The 14,583-nt window shown below is 59.8% G+C and overlaps 2 protein-coding genes across 12 annotated transcripts in view; one reads left to right on the forward strand and one right to left on the reverse strand.

Moving 5' to 3' along the window:
• Nucleotides 1–115: 115 nt before the first annotated feature.
• PAFAH1B3 (platelet activating factor acetylhydrolase 1b catalytic subunit 3) lies at nucleotides 116–2,666 on the forward strand. Of its 4 annotated transcripts, none has more exons than XM_015587078.2 (6): nucleotides 116–199; nucleotides 493–583; nucleotides 766–855; nucleotides 1,515–1,631; nucleotides 1,717–1,839; nucleotides 2,335–2,666. In XM_015587078.2, the coding sequence occupies exons 2-6, from the start codon at nucleotides 509–511 to the stop codon at nucleotides 2,620–2,622; spliced, it is 693 nt and encodes a 230-aa protein (XP_015442564.1). In that variant the 5' UTR covers nucleotides 116–199; nucleotides 493–508; the 3' UTR covers nucleotides 2,623–2,666. The 4 variants fall into 4 exon arrangements, with proteins under 4 accessions (XP_015442564.1, XP_006903922.1, XP_015442607.1 ...); XM_006903860.3 differs by having other exon boundaries at nucleotides 172–190; XM_015587121.2 differs by having other exon boundaries at nucleotides 197–330.
• A 904-nt stretch (nucleotides 2,667–3,570) lies between these two features.
• Nucleotides 3,571–14,583, reverse strand: part of CIC (capicua transcriptional repressor) — a 26,482-nt gene continuing 15,469 nt past the window's right edge. For 3 of the 8 annotated variants that reach the window (XM_015586794.2, XM_015586762.2, XM_015586827.2), the window contains exons 3-21: nucleotides 12,242–12,391; nucleotides 11,924–12,158; nucleotides 11,714–11,843; nucleotides 11,436–11,618; nucleotides 11,189–11,354; nucleotides 10,179–10,381; nucleotides 9,858–10,083; nucleotides 9,356–9,459; nucleotides 7,875–9,105; nucleotides 7,594–7,781; nucleotides 7,122–7,243; nucleotides 6,857–7,023; nucleotides 6,463–6,756; nucleotides 6,041–6,366; nucleotides 5,554–5,807; nucleotides 5,301–5,455; nucleotides 5,091–5,222; nucleotides 4,662–4,793; nucleotides 3,571–4,556 (exon numbers count right to left, since the gene is read on the reverse strand). In XM_015586794.2, the coding sequence (XP_015442280.1) occupies nucleotides 4,192–4,556; nucleotides 4,662–4,793; nucleotides 5,091–5,222; nucleotides 5,301–5,455; nucleotides 5,554–5,807; nucleotides 6,041–6,366; nucleotides 6,463–6,756; nucleotides 6,857–7,023; nucleotides 7,122–7,243; nucleotides 7,594–7,781; nucleotides 7,875–9,105; nucleotides 9,356–9,459; nucleotides 9,858–10,083; nucleotides 10,179–10,381; nucleotides 11,189–11,354; nucleotides 11,436–11,618; nucleotides 11,714–11,843; nucleotides 11,924–12,158; nucleotides 12,242–12,391 (4,763 nt within the window). In that variant the 3' untranslated portion in view covers nucleotides 3,571–4,191. Of the gene's footprint in view, nucleotides 4,557–4,661; nucleotides 4,794–5,090; nucleotides 5,223–5,300; nucleotides 5,456–5,553; nucleotides 5,808–6,040; nucleotides 6,367–6,462; nucleotides 6,757–6,856; nucleotides 7,024–7,121; nucleotides 7,244–7,593; nucleotides 7,782–7,874; nucleotides 9,106–9,355; nucleotides 9,460–9,857; nucleotides 10,084–10,178; nucleotides 10,382–11,188; nucleotides 11,355–11,435; nucleotides 11,619–11,713; nucleotides 11,844–11,923; nucleotides 12,159–12,241; nucleotides 12,392–14,351; nucleotides 14,572–14,583 lie in introns of those variants that run through there. The other 5 variants (XM_006903857.3, XM_025043894.1, XM_025043842.1 and 2 more) reach the window with 5 other exon arrangements.

Raw genomic sequence — 14,583 nt, forward strand, 5'->3', positions numbered from 1 at the left:
CCGCACATTTCTAGCCCTAAAGCAAAGGGTTTCTTTTCCCGAGGCAGAGCGCTAGATTTTCCCCGCCCACTGCTGGCCTTTTAGGTAATTTGCTCCTCCCCGTGACGCCAGTGGGGTGGTTTCTCCCTTCTCCCTCCTCGCCGCACCCCCCGCCACGGGTGCTGGATGGTCTCGCCTCCCCCATCTCCAGGTGCCGGGGGTGAGCTAGCTGCCGCGGCCGAGGCTGGAGAGTGGGAAGCGCCCGGTCAAGAAGCGCCGGACGAGCTCACTGCGCGGCCGCCGTGGGGGAAGCAAGGGTTCCTGATCCACCTCCTCCCCTCCTAAGTGAAGGTTTCCGCCCCTGGAAGGAGGCCGCGCCCAGGATCGGCCATCGTCCACCGCTGGAGTGCGGGCATCCGGACTGTCCATTGTTGCTTGGAGGGATAGGGGTGGGCGTGGTAGAACCACCACCTCCGGGAACTCCCGGACCGACCTCCCTTGCTCATCCTGCAGGAGCTGCGGCGCCAAGATGAGCGGAGAGAACCCAGCCAGTAAGCCCACGCCCGTGCAGGACGTGCAGGGCGATGGGCGCTGGATGTCCCTGGTGAGCGACCCCGCCCGCGACGCTCAGGAGTCGGAGGTGGAGATGGGGGGCTCAGGAGTTCAGCTGGTTCGCGGGGCTCTACCTGACTGGGAAACTGAGGGCAGTTGGGGTGATGCTAAGGAAGGGAGGGGTTGGGCCCAGGAGTGCTGCTGCCATTGACACCCCCTTGTTTGTCCCCTAAGCACCATCGGTTCGTGGCCGACAGCAAAGATAAAGAACCCGAAGTCGTCTTCATCGGAGATTCCTTGGTCCAGCTAATGCATCAGTGCGAGGTGAGGCCCGTCCCCCTCCTCCGGCCCCACCCAGGCCTGTGCCTTCGCTGACACACCTGGACCAGACCGCAGGCCAGGCGGAATATGGGGTACTCGAAACAGCCTGAGGTAGCGCCCAGCACCCAGAATCTGTGTCAGGTACAACATTCTCCTGAGAAGGAAGTGTGTGTCTTGACTTTGTCAGGCTGGGCTTGTGTATAGAGAGACCTAAAATGAGGTGTTCCTGCAAGATTGCCTAAGCTGAGACTCGTTTGCTTAATGGATTTCCACAAAGCTATATTCCTTTCCCCCAAGTGAAGGCCGACTGTAATAGCTCTTCACAAAGGGGGCTCTATTATAATATCTTTCCACTAAGCGAGGTTAAACGGTAATGGCTTTCCTCAAAGTGAGATTCAGCTTTTGGTTCAATGCATGGCTCAAGCACAATGGGTTTCCATAAAGTGAGTCTTTCTTGTACAAGGTTCTGTGAATGGGAGATTACAATAGGTTTGCATAAAGTGAGGTTTAACCATACCGGGCTTTGCTCAAGGTGCGATTTAACCAGACTGCTTCCATGAAGTGAGGCTCTTCCATAACGACATTTGGTTATTAACATTTGGACCTAGGGTGGTGGTCCATGCCGACAATGCCCCTGTTCCCACACCACCTCTTGACTACAGATCTGGCGGGAGCTTTTCTCTCCTCTGCACGCACTTAACTTTGGCATTGGCAGTGATGGCACACAGCACGTGCTATGGCGCCTGGAGAATGGGGAGCTGGAACACATCCGTCCCAAGGTGAGCAGGGCTTGAGTGGGCGGCTTAAGCCTCCTTAGCCCGCCCCCTCACCACTGCTTCATACCTCTCTTTCCACCATCCACAGATTGTGGTGGTCTGGGTGGGTACCAACAACCACGGGCACACAGCAGAGCAGGTGGCCGGCGGCATCAAGGCCATTGTGCAACTGGTGAACCAGCGGCAGCCCCAGGCCCGGGTCGTGGTGCTGGTGAGCGTGGAAGGGCGGGGAAGAATGGCACTCGTCTAGGACCCCCTCAGGTGTAGCCACCCACACAGCTGACACGGTTCTGGGCAGCTTGGCACAGAGCAGTGGCTTTCAGGCAAAATTTCACAATGAAGTTTCCTAACACCTAAGGAAATACTGGAGATTCTGGGGGTCTTAAAACTCAAAACACTTAGTCAAAAGTTGTCAGGCATTCCCAGGGTGAATCCAGGCTCTGTAACTTTTAGCTGGGAAATTTCCTTCTCTGCGAGATTGACCCTTTGCCATTACGTCAACATTTTTATGAGTAATGCTTAAAAAAAGGCTGGCACCCGGAAGGCTGTTGCTGAATGGGGGTCTCAGGACATCAGGAACTACCCTTCCAATCCCGAGTTTCCCATTCCAGACTTTGTGGTGGGGGTTGGATAAGTTTGGCACAGAGGTGCTAATAGAACCCAGATGTCGGTAGGATATCTCACAACTTCTGATGCCCCTCCTCAGGGTCTGCTTCCGAGGGGCCAGCACCCTAACCCACTTCGTGAGAAAAACCGACGGGTGAACGAGCTGGTACGGGCGGCATTGGCTGGCCATCCACGGGCCCACTTCCTGGATGCTGACCCTGGCTTTGTGCACTCAGATGGTACCATAAGCCACCATGACATGTATGATTACCTGCACCTGAGCCGCCTGGGCTACACACCTGTCTGCCGGGTCCTACACTCCCTGCTTCTGCGCCTGCTGGCCCAAGACCAGGGTCAGAGTGTCCCTCTGCCAGAGCCCTCACCCTAGGCATCCTCCTTTCAGCAACATTAAATTCTTTCCTCAGTCTCCCATCTTGTTTCCTGCTTTATAGTCATGCCCATCTGGGTACCTCAACCTCAGCCCTGGTCTCTGTGACCCTGCAGCTCTGCAGGGTGTCGTTTCTGCCCAAGGCAGGCATCACTGATCAAGAGGCGCTCTGGTTCTTGCAGTCAGGTGGATTTCAGCTCTCACAGCAGTGCTCCACGGAGGCACTACCAATTAGTATCACTAGGTGAAACCAGTTTGCCAACACTACCCTATAGGATTAGGACCAAGCAAGAGTTTTGGGAAGTGATCCAATAGTCAAAGCCCACCAAAAGCAGTCCTCCAATCCTTGCACATGCTGTTCCCCTAGCTGGAACTTCTGTGCTTTAGTTGTAGCTTAGACGCCACTTCCCGTGGAAGCTTCCTGACCTTCCCACCCCAAGCAATCATCCCTCCACACAGGGTATGAGCACTTATCTCCCAGAGCACTGTCCTAGGCTGAGAGGGGTATAACCCGGAAGCTCCTGGCCTGGCTGCAGTGCTAGCTCAGGCCACATGGGGGCAGCAGAGATCACTCTGAGGACAGCCAGTAGTTGAGACTGGCTCAGTGCCACCTCTGGGCTCAGACGTCAGGCCCACCTGAACTTGCAAGGTGAACTGTTGCAGCATCCCATCTAGGGCTTCCCCCAGCCCATGTGTTGTTAAGATGGCTGAGAAAGAGGCGGAGTAGCTTGTCAGGACTCCCTGAGCACCCGGCCTGGAGAGGGGCTGCCTGGCCCACAGTGAGCCAGGGACCTTGGCCCAGCGGTCCCTCTGATGTTGGCAGGGGGTGGTCCTGGCGTTGCTCCCACCCTCACTGGGGGAATAGTTGTATATAGCTTCATGGCCATCTGGGGACAGGACTGGTACAGCCAATACCCTTTCTCCCTTCAGAGGGAGCAGCCACACAGGTGTGTTAAACAGCTTTAATCTCGGTCATTCCGGCTTCTCGGCACAGTAAGAAATATTGCACATGATCAACATGTTTTGTTCTGGGGATGGGGACAAGGGTAGGGGGAATCACCTTCTTAGAAAGTACAACCCGAGTTGGGAGGGCAGAGGGGTGGGGAGAGAACCCTCCCCATGCCTGTGGCAAAGTGCAGGAGCCCCCACCCCCAAACTAACCTGAGTCCAGCCCCTCTGGGGAAAAAAGGGGTGCATGAACTCCCCCTACTCCACAGGCACCTCCCTGTGGCCCAAAGCCCTCACTACTCTCCGCTCGCAGCCCTCACACGAGCCATTTTGCATAAAGTACAAGTGAACAGGTCTGAAGGTAACACACTTCAGGTTATGTACAGGGGCTCAGTGGAGGGAGACTGTGCCCCTGCTTCCCCTCAGCTGCCCCCCATCACAGGGAGGGAGCTGTGGGGGAACGGGGATAGACCAGAGGAGCAGGCCTCATTCCGCCCCAAACTGGAAAGGACGAAATGGCTTTATTGGGGAGGAGGTAACCATCCTGCCCCCCCATTCCTGCCACCTACATGTGTCCATGTCCTGAGGGGGTGCTGTGGGTCCTGGGATCTCAGGGGCCCCTCACCTGCCTGTGGCAGCTGTGGAGGGACCAGCGGGTGGGGGAGAGGGCTGGGGGGGCTCCTCCCAGCCAAGCTGTCCAGGCCCCGGCTCTGGGGGTGGAGGCAATGGCGGGGCAGCTGGGGCTGTGCCAGAGTCCGAGCCAGGTGAGGTGGGGTCAGGGCCCCCAGCAGGGCTGGGAGTGGGGACAGGAGCAGCAGCGCCAGTGGGGGGCGGTCCGGGGAGGGGGGCCTCGGCTCCGGGGGGCTGCTCCGTGGGAGTGGCTGCCTGCATAATCTTCTGGCGCACCTCACGGATCTTCAACTGCAGACAGACCTTGGAGGGGAAGATGTCTGCGTAGCGGGCCTGGAAGGCTGCCGTAGCCTGGGCTGGGGACAGAAGGACGGTGGCGGGTGTGGAGGGTGTGGAGGGCAGGGTGAGATGAGCAGACAGATCCTTTCCAAGTGCCCGCCAAGACAAGAAGACATGCTCACCTGATGGGAAAAAACCATGGTCCTGGAAGAGCTGCATGACCAGGGCCCGGCGCTGGTCCAGGGTGCGCCGCAGCGACGAGTATGGCACCTTTTCGTATTCCAGCTCCCCGAGCACATCCTCAGCTTCTGTACCTGCAACAGTGCAGGGAGCAAGGTCAAGGCTACTACAGAAGCATGGCCGCCCCACACCACCTGAGAGTTCACCAGACTTCACTAAATTCTGTTTCACAGCGGAGTTCTGAAAAGGGACCCGCCCAAGGTAGTGTGGCAGTTTAGGGGTCTGTTGGGCTCGGAAACCATCCTTGACCTGCTGTCTTTCCTCTCAGCGACACCCACCTCGCCTCTTCCATTTCTAACCTTGTTCTCAAGGCCCCACCCCTTCTGCAGGCCCTGGGTCCCCCACAGCTCCATCTGCCAAGGTGCCGGCACCTGTGCGGTCGAAGGTGAAGATGTCCCCTTCACACTTGGCACTCTTTGGGGTGTTCGGCTCCGAGCTGCAGCTGGAGCGCCTCCTCATCTTGCGCTTGGGCGAGGTGGGGTCCTCAGGGGCCGAGTCCAGATCTGGGCAAACATACGCAGGCTCAGAGAAGGCGGCCCCAGTCTGTCCCCTGCCTACCCCGGGGTCCCAAGTTCCTCTACCAGTGGAGTTCTTCCTCTTCTTGCGGTAAGAACCCAGGATGGCCCGCGGCGAGGTGGCCAGAGACTGCAAGGTGGGCGAGGGCAGCACCTCCTCAGGCCGAAACTCGGGCAGCTCAGCAAAGCGCTCTTCGAAGTCCACCTCGGACAGGACCCTGCTGGAGAGCGAGCAGGGTCACCTCCCCCGCCCGGCCCACAGCCACGCCCTCCCTCGCCACCCTCACATGCTCCACCACAGCCCCCAGCCCCTGCTCACTTGTCCACCGAGTCAAAGGTCTTCTTCAGGGGTGGGGGCCGTACTTTCACCTTCTTGCCAGTACCAGCTGCTTCCTTGCGCTCAGGGGTGTCCCCGGCCGCCCTGCCACCACTGCCCTCACTGCTGCCGCTGCTGCTACCAGGGGCTGGGGCTGGAGCCGGGGCTGGGCTGGGAGGGGTGGGAGGCTCCCCGCGGCTCTCCAGTCCCAGCCCAGGGACACGCCAGTCTGAAGATGAGCTGGGGAATTTGCTGGCCTGGGGTGGAGACGGCAGGAAGATGGAGAGCACCGGGTTCAGATTCATGGGGGCAAAACCCAGCAACACAAAGAAATGGATGCTGACCGCCCGAGACACAGAGCCTTGGAGAAAGCCCAGTCACACAGTCAAGCAGGAAGGACACAGTTCAGACAGGCGTGCAAGGAAAAGGACAGGAAGGCAGTAGGCCGAGGGGCAGAGCCCGGCAGCGCCCAGGCATGCCGAGCACTCACCACGGTCTCAGGGGCCTTGGTGCTGGTCCTCTCCTCAGCAGGTGGGGGTGGTGGGGAGCTGCTCCGGGCAGTGGGAGGCCAGGTCTCTGGGGGAGGCGGAGGGGCTGGCGTGGTAGACTGCCCCTCAAGCTCGGACTCAGGGGCAGCGGGCTCACGGGTTGAGCCAGGCTCCAAAGGCTGCCGGGGTGCAGAGCCAGGCCGCCCGGGGGCGCCCGCCTCAAAGGAGCCCACAGGAATGCTGGCGATGGCTGCTTTCACTTTCTGGGGAGCCTTGGGGGTGGGCCGCTGGGCCTTGGGGGCCACTAAGCTGTAGGTCATGGAGCCTGCTGGTGGGGAGAAGAGCATTTACTAAGCCAGGCCTGATGCGAGCCCATCCTCTGGGTCCCCCAACTCATCCCGCCCTGGGTTGGCCCAATACCCACCTGTGGCACTAGGGAAAGGGCTGGTAGGGGTGGGGGTGGCAGTGGCAGTAGCAGGGGCCGGTGGGCCTTTGGGCAGGATTGTAGCAGCAGGAGGGGTGGTGCTGGTGGCCACAGTGTAGACCAGGCCTGGGGGGGCCTGGGATGGCTGGGCCAGGGGTGCTGAGGTGGGTGCGGGGCTGCCAGGGTAAAACGCCGTGATGACAGGAGCTCCGGGGGCTGCGCAGGTGGGAGGCAGCTGGGGGCTGGGCACAGGTGACACGCCCACCTGGCCAGGAGCCAGCAGCGGGGCCTGGCCTATGGAGAAGGAAACAGAGAGGCAGAGGCCTGACTTACCGACTGGGTTGCCTCGGCCCCACCCTGGGTCCCCAGCACTGCCTGCCAGGCCGCCGCTCACCTGAGAGCAGGGGCTGCACAAAGGCAGGGCCACTGGGCCCCAGCGAGGTGAAGCCTAAGGCTACCGAGCTCGTCGGCCCGTATGAGGTGACTGTTCCAGCCTGGCTGGATGCAGAGCTGGTACCTAGGGGCAGCGCGTGCCCACCTGCTGACTGCACATAGGTGATTCTGCCACAGGGAGAGGAAAAGGGGAAGAGTGAGGTGAGCCGGCCCCATCTACCCCCTCTCCCGGGCTAGCCTCCAGGCGAAGGCTCGAGTGCCATTACCTGGTAGAGGAGGGCAGCAGGACCTTCTGAGGCTGCGAGGTGGGTCCAGGGAGCGTGGCTGGGCTGAGGGGCGGCACCAGACCACTGGGCGTGCTCACTGGCACCGGAGTCAGCTGGATGATCTGCGGGCAAGAGTACCCACAGTTGCAGTGAGTGGGAGACCCAGAGCAAGGGAAGACCAAGGCCTTGGAGGGTGGGTCTCAGCAAAGACAGAAGCCACAGAACTCGGGATCAGAACGAATGAAAAGACGACCACAAGAAAACAGGGACCCAGAGCAAAGACAACATGCAGACACTAAGGCCAGACTTGAGGTGCACACATCCTCAGAGAAAAGATAGCGAAGCAGCCCCACGACAGACAGTAAGGGAGAAGAGAGACCAAAGGACAGACAGACAGAAACGGCAGGATGTGGACACCAATACCCAAGAGAGGAACGGAAAACAGGCGGGGCCACAGCCAAGGTGCCCTTACCTTGCTGGGTGGCTGGGCGCCGTTTTGCACAGGTACTGAGAAGGGCGGGCTCACCAAAGGTAGTGGCTGGCCAGCCCCGCCACCCCGAACTGACATGCTAGGGGTGGCCAAGGGCACTAGTACCTTCCCAGGTAGCAGCTGGGCTGAACCACCTGGGGGCGGGGCCTGCACAGGAGAAACCGACTGGGCTGCAAAAGGCAAGAAGCGAGAGAAGGAAAGATTACAAAAGAACCGAACAGACCTGTGGCCCTTCTCCTTGTGCTGCCCAGCCTGGGCCTCACCTTTGGGGGGCGGGACAGAGGGTACGGACTGCAGGATGGGGATGCCAGGAGTGGGTGCAGTGGCAGCCAGGACTTTGCCGTTGGTGGAGGTACCCGGCGGGAGAGTGAAACGGATGCTGGTGGTGGGTGCAGGGCCAGGAGCTGCCGCCTTGGTCCCAGGGGCTGGTGCTGGGGCAGGCGCCACTTGAAGCTGCTGGGGCAGCGTGGGCAGGATGTACTGCACTTGGGTGATTCCCCCAGCCTTGCCCAGGGCACCTGGCTGTAGAATACCCAGGGGCACTGGCCCATTGGGACCACTCCCAGCACCTGCTCCTGAGCCCGCAGTGGCCCCATTGCCAGGGGGCCCCTGGGCAATGAACTGGACAGCAGGGGGCGCAGGGGCCCCATAGCCCGGGGTGCCCACCAGCAGGTTGGTAACAGTGGCAGGCGCCTTCCCCACAGTGCCTAGTAGGGGCCCAGCCACCAGATGTGGGGCTGGTGAGGTGGCTGCTGCCGACTTCTTGTCTGAATATACTAAGCTGACACCCAGCGGGGAGCCCCCAGGTGCCCGGGACCCTGTGACCGCCTCAGTCCTGGCACCTGCTGTATCATTTGGAGACGCTTCCGCCCGGCCAGAGGTAGGGAAGGGCTTGGAGGCGATGGGCACAGGAGTGCTGCTGACAGGCCGCACCACACTGGTGACCAGGGTAGCGGCTGGGCGGGACAGGGGGGCTGCTGGGGCCCCATAGGCCAGCGATGGGGCTGGAGCTGAGGGCAGGCGGGCTCCGCTGGCCTCCCGTTCCTCCTTGTTTGGTGACAGGACCAGTGTCTGCAAGACACTGCCTCCCCCAGTGGGAGGAGCCGCAATAACTGAGGGGCCTGGAGGCTCCAGGCCACCCCCGCTTTCAGGTCTCTTGCGCCGGAAAGTGGCAGGATCCGTCGAGAGGAAGCGGGTGGTCTTGGAAGGTGTCACTGGGCCCCCTGCCCCTGGGGGTGGGGGCCGTAGTGGAGCTGCTGTGCTGCTTTGACCTGACTCCTGGGCCTTGAAGGTTCCTGAACCCAACGAGAAGGAGGTGGCCACTGAGGTTGAGGAGGTGGCAGGCGAGGAGGAGGAGGAGGATGGCGTGGGCCCGTAGCCTTTACTGAAGCCTGGAGGTGGATCCGGGGGTCCTGGGGGCTCAGGGTCCAGAGACGGACGGCAGTGGGTAAAGGAGGAACGGATCACAGGCGAGAATACCTTCCGGCCAAAACTCTGGATGGAAAGAGACACAACCATGTCAGTGAGCCTGGATATCCACACCCCTCTTGTCCCTGTGTCCCATACAGGCAGCCAGGCCAGCCAAAGGCCTCGATTCATCCAGGCTGTGACACAACTTCCCACGGGGCAAGTAGTTTGCCCCCTCTGGGTCTTGCTCTCCTGCCGCAGCAGCACACGCAGCGGCAGACGTTCCTCCCCTCCAGAACTGAGCGGGACTGGACAGCGCCAAATCCAAAGCTCTCACCTTGCTGCCCTCTGGGTCCTCCCCAGAGCTATCTCCGCTCTCACTGTCGGTTACCCGCTCCTTGCACTTGAGGTCAATGTCAGTGGTGGCAAAGCCATCATCAGCTGAGGGAGCAGAGGGGAACAGCGTAGGCGAAGGGACAGTCTGGAGCCTGGGCTCTGGCCTCAGCTCTGCCCCAAGCTGACAGTGAGTTTCGTCTAGAAGGCTGTTCCTTGGCCCAGGGGGCGCCCTCCTGCCCGAGCATACGGGTAACAGAACCTAACACTGTGCCCAATGGCCTGGCCATGCTTGTATCCTCTTGATTTCCCATCTGACTGGGGGCCTCCCGAAGACAGGGTTGGGCTTCCTAAAAGTAAGGCCTGAACTGAACGTGCCCGCGACAATAAACAAATGTGCAAGGAAAAAAAACAGGTGCCCTAGGGCCTGGATCCAATTTCTGCCCACCTTCCAAACCTCAGCCTCCTGGCCCCTGGACAGGATTCTGGGCCCTCTAATTGCTCACCAATGACATCATCATCCCCTTCCTCCTCACAGATGACCATGCGTTCCTCGTCACTTGTCATGTCTTCACTGGCTGCACGCTGAGAACGTGAGGCTCGGGTGGGCAGCAGTGGAGGCCGCCCACTGACCGCCAGGGCACCTCCCTCCCCAGGGGCTGTGAAGGGGCCTGGAGCCCCGTACTGGGTGGAGGACTTTGGGCCAGAGTATGATGCAGGACCAGACACCATCTGCAGGGTGGGTGTGGGGAGAGTTCAGCTGGGGCTGTCACCTTGGAATGCTCTACCTGCCCCTCTCCTCCGCCCCCGTGGCCTGCACCCCAGACCTGAGTGAGTTCATGTAGTGCCTGGCTGTCTACGTCTCCGCCATCCAGGCTGTGGACACCACTGTGGGAAAAGGCTCGGGGGCGAGCTGAGCCAGGTACCCCAACTGTGTGCAGACGTTCTGCCCCACAGGAGCCGCTCCCTGGAGCCTTGGGGTCCGAACTCAAAAGTGTCTGGGCTGTGACAGACAGGAGCTCCGAAGACACTGGAGAGTAGAGGGAGAAGTGCTCCAGTCAGGAAACCTCGTGTGAGCACCTGGACTGGCCGAGCCACCCACAGGTACTCCTAGGTGCCAGGCAAAAGTATGATGGAACTCTGGGGTCCCCCACCAGCCCAGCATGTCCTTCTCACTGGTTCCTCCCCTCTGGGGCTGCAAGGGGCAAGCCCACTGCTCCCCAGGAGGCGGCCCACCTGAGAGTAAGAAAGCCTGGAGACAGCATTGTATGGCGCTGACCAGCTAATCAGCACTGACCTGTCTGAGCCTCAGTTCCTACACTGCATCCCCACCCTCAGAGTCGTGGGCCCAGACCCACAGGATCGCTCCACAAAAGCGCCTCGGCACGGTGCCAGGCACACCTGACATCCTCAGTCAGTAGCACCACCAATGAGGGGCCTCTATCTGCAGTCTCAGGAGCCAGCCAAACTAGACTTTAACTACTGGATCTGTCAGTTTCTAGTTTTCTGTGACTTTAACCAAGTGGTTTTGCCTCTCAGCACCTCGGTGTACACATCTGGAAAATGAGGTATGGCTTTCAGTCCTAGAGATTATACTCTCCTTGGTGTCTGGTATGTAGTAAAAGCTTGATAAGTGGCAGATGGTAATGAGATTGATGTATGATTATCTGTCTAGACCTCCCTGGATCCTTCACACGAGACAAATGCTGGTTCCTTTGTAAGGATCCTCAAATAAAAGTGACAAGGCACAGAGAAGCTTCTGGGGCAGGGGTGAGCAAGCAAGGGGGTAGCCAGCAACTCTCAGGGAGGGAGAGGGCAGGAGAGCCGAGTAGCTAACCTCCAGCGGCAGCGGCAGTGCCTGTCTCCGACATGCTCCGCTCCCGCGTCTCCTTGTGCCCTCCTGCCAGCCCCAGGCTTGTGGGCTTGGCTTCTGAGCTGGACTTCTTCCGGTCCTTGTTGCACCACTTCCAGTCTGGGTGGGCCTTAAAGTGGGCCTCTTTGACCTGGCACAGAGGGCAGGGAGCCCCTTCACTCACCCACCCAATGGAGGATGCAAGGGAGGAGCCAAGAGGAGGAAGGGTTACCTGGAAGGCCAAGTCGTGGTACTTCTGCTTCTCCTTGGGCCCCAGGGCATACCACCACTCGCCCAGGATCTTGCTGACAGTCCGGTTGTCCTGGTTGGGGTGACGCTGGTGGACCAGGGCCCGATGCCGCTTGCTGAAGATCATGAAGGCATTCATAGGCCGCCGAATATGGTCCTTCTCCCGCTATTGCAGACACAGGCCCGAGGCGGATGGTTAGGATTGGGGAGACAAACTTGAGAGGCCACAGGGTGAGCTGGGGACAGGAGGGAATAAGGCACCTTGTTGGGGCTCCGTCCATCTTTCTCTGAAGATGAATCTCGTTCCTTGGGCAGGGCACTGAGGGACTGGGTTCGGCGTTTCCCAGGTGGCAGAGGTAACTGGATCTCAGGAGACATGATAGAGAGGAAGCTGTGGTGGGAGCGACAGAGACATTAAAGGCCATGACTCTGGCCATCCCGCCCCCCAGTCCCAAACCTCAGGATACTCACGCATCGTCATGGTCACTCTCTGTCTCGCTGTCCAGCCGGGGCTCTCCTGGAGGGCCAGGGGCCTCTTCCTCAGTGGTGGGAGGGGGGCCCTTTCCAGGTTCCAACACCCCCAAAGTATGGGGGGGTCCAGGCACTGGGCTCTCAGGGCATGTGGCTCCAGGGGGCCGCCCAGGGTCAGCATTCCCTGTCCCGCCTGGTGGCTGCTCGTGAGCAATAGCCGCCGACTCAGCAGGTTCTGGGGTCAGAGAGGCAGATCAGAGGACTCCTGGGCCACCTCGACCCCATCCCCATGTCTTCCCGCAGCCCCCCACCCCTCACCTTTACTCTGGTTGGAGGCCACTGGGTGGCTGGCAGGTTGCTGGGCCTCACTTGGCTGCACGGAGGGGTCGGGCTGGCTGGGGGCCAAGAAGGGGACTAAAGAGTGCCAGGGGAACACGGCCACAGAGCGAGGTTCCACATTCGTCCACACTGTGGGAAGGAGCCAGCTAAGCCGTGCAGCAGGAGAGTTTGGCCTTGACCCCCAACCCAAGCTGTTTTTCACCCTGGATGAGGTGGCTTCACCCCTCCTTTACACCTCCTTCCCCTAACCCTAGTCTCTTGGGCTCTTGCATGCAACATCACTCAGGAAAAGCTCCTCCCTGAAAGGTTTCTAGGTTTATGAAAAACAGAAGCGTGGAAAGGAAAGAGTCCTCACACCCCACTCCCTCCCCCACCTCCACCAGCCCTGCCACCAGGGACCAGGCCAGAGGAACGACTGGCTCCTGTCACAAACCAGGCCATGCTCAATTGCCATCCAACACTCCCAAGGCCCCAAGACCTGAGCAAGCCTGGAGACCCTCCCCCAGCCATGTCATGTTCCCAGCACCCATGTTGCCATCTGACATAGCCCCTCCCCTCAGCCTCACACTCCCCTTCTCTTTCCTGAGGCTTACGGCTCAGTCACCCCTCCATTCCGCCCTCCATTACCCACAGGGCATGGGGTCTCGGGTCTTTTTCCCTGCCTCCCTTCTCCTACTACTGCAGGCTCCAGAGAGCCAGGCCTGCCCTTCCCAGACTGAGCACATAATCTTCAGCATCTCTTCCCTTATCCACAAAGAGAATCTACTGTCCATAAAGAGGCCTTCTAGCTTCCCTCCTCTAAAACCCTGAGTATAACTTTAGGGCTTGGTCCAGCCTCCAAGCCCAGAAAGAGAGAAGGGTACAGTAAACTCAGAAAAAAAGGCACAGACAATGGAGCAGACAGAAGAAATGTTACAAGTCTCTGCCCAATGAAGGCAAAAGTGCCAGGTGTTTCCTTGAACATATGCACAGGAAGACACTTCCCTCACCAGGATAGGTCCCAGAGGTCCCACCTTCGGCTCCAGGAGCTAGGTGGCTGGCTGGAGCCCTGGGGCGGGCCAAGGCTAGGAGTGGGCTTCCCTCTAACTGCGGCTTCCTAGGGGAAGTGGAACCAGCGGAGGCCCCTGCTAGGGGAAAACGATGAAGGGAGGAGGGAAACGCCCTAGCCCTGGTCTCCATCATTCCAGGCCTCCCCTGAGCCAGACCACTCTGACCTGGGGTCACCTCTCATGCCCTCAGAAGCCTGGACCAGGGAAGCTCTCTGTGAGGCACTAACCTAAAGACCTGATTCTGCAAAGACCTGACCAAAAAAAAAAAAAAAAAAAAAAAAAAAAAATGTAGACATCAAGGCACCGGAAAGGAATAAGGCGGCCAGCACTGGAAGGGACTCAAGACACTATGACAACACTGTCCCCTACCCCTAGGGCCCTGGGGGACACAAAAGCCTGTAGATCCTCCAATTCCATAACAGTCCCAGGGATATGGACCTGCCCCTCTCTTCACAAAGATCATTCTCACCAGAGCCTCATCATCATCTGCTGGGTGGGGAAAAAAGGGCCGAGCAGACAATGGGAGAACAGTCCTTTGGTCCTGCCCTACTGAAATCCTCCCCAGTGCACCACCCTCCAGGATCTTGAGTCTCTCCTCTCCCTCTCTCTCCACAAACACCTCAGCCCAATACTGTTCTAAGCAAGCAGTGCATCACTCACTTCCCGCTACTCAACGGCAACCCTTCCTCCCTCTGTGTAGTCCACACCTAGGGCAAGTAGGTCTCAGGCTGCTCAGATTCTAATCCATGCCCACAAGCCAATTACTCTACACTCACCTCCAATAACAAGAGACCTGTGTCACCCCCTCACCTAAACACCAGGCTGCCCCAACTACTCCTCGCTCCCATCACTCACTACACTCCCACCTGCTATCACTAACCACTTGACCTGCTGTCACTAGGCACTACGGTACTCTAACTTTCCCGTCACCCATTTACTCTGCCTCTACCCATCTCCTACTATAACCCCATCACCGTTACTCCGCACTTAGCTCCCTGACACCTTGACCCCTGCAGTCCCAGGGCCCAGGCACTACTGACCGAACATGCCGAGGCCACGGGAGGCCGCGCCGGACGCGGGCACCAGGGGCCTGTGGGCTGAGTACATGGTCTGGCGCGGGGGTGCCCGGCCGGGGCTCGAACCTCCTCAGCGGCCGATGCCGCTCTGCCCGCCGCCGGCTCCTCGGCCGCCGCCGCTTGGGCCCGGGGGGAACGGGAGGCCGTCGCCGCATGCCCCCCCCACCGCCCCCCTCGGCCTCCCCACGCGGGGGTC

Source organism: Pteropus alecto, unplaced genomic scaffold, assembly GCF_000325575.1.
Source record: "Pteropus alecto unplaced genomic scaffold, ASM32557v1 scaffold920, whole genome shotgun sequence".
Taxonomy (NCBI): domain Eukaryota; kingdom Metazoa; phylum Chordata; class Mammalia; order Chiroptera; family Pteropodidae; genus Pteropus; species Pteropus alecto.

Excerpts from the sequence above, each read along its gene's own strand:
- PAFAH1B3 (XM_015587078.2), top strand. The coding sequence starts at position 509 with ATGAGCGGAGAGAACCCAGCCAGTAAGCCCACGCCCGTGCAGGACGTG. Across the intron at positions 856-1,514 it reads AGCTAATGCATCAGTGCGAG|ATCTGGCGGGAGCTTTTCTC; the intron begins GTGAGGCCCGTC and ends TCTTGACTACAG. Across the intron at positions 1,840-2,334 it reads AGGCCCGGGTCGTGGTGCTG|GGTCTGCTTCCGAGGGGCCA; the intron begins GTGAGCGTGGAA and ends GCCCCTCCTCAG.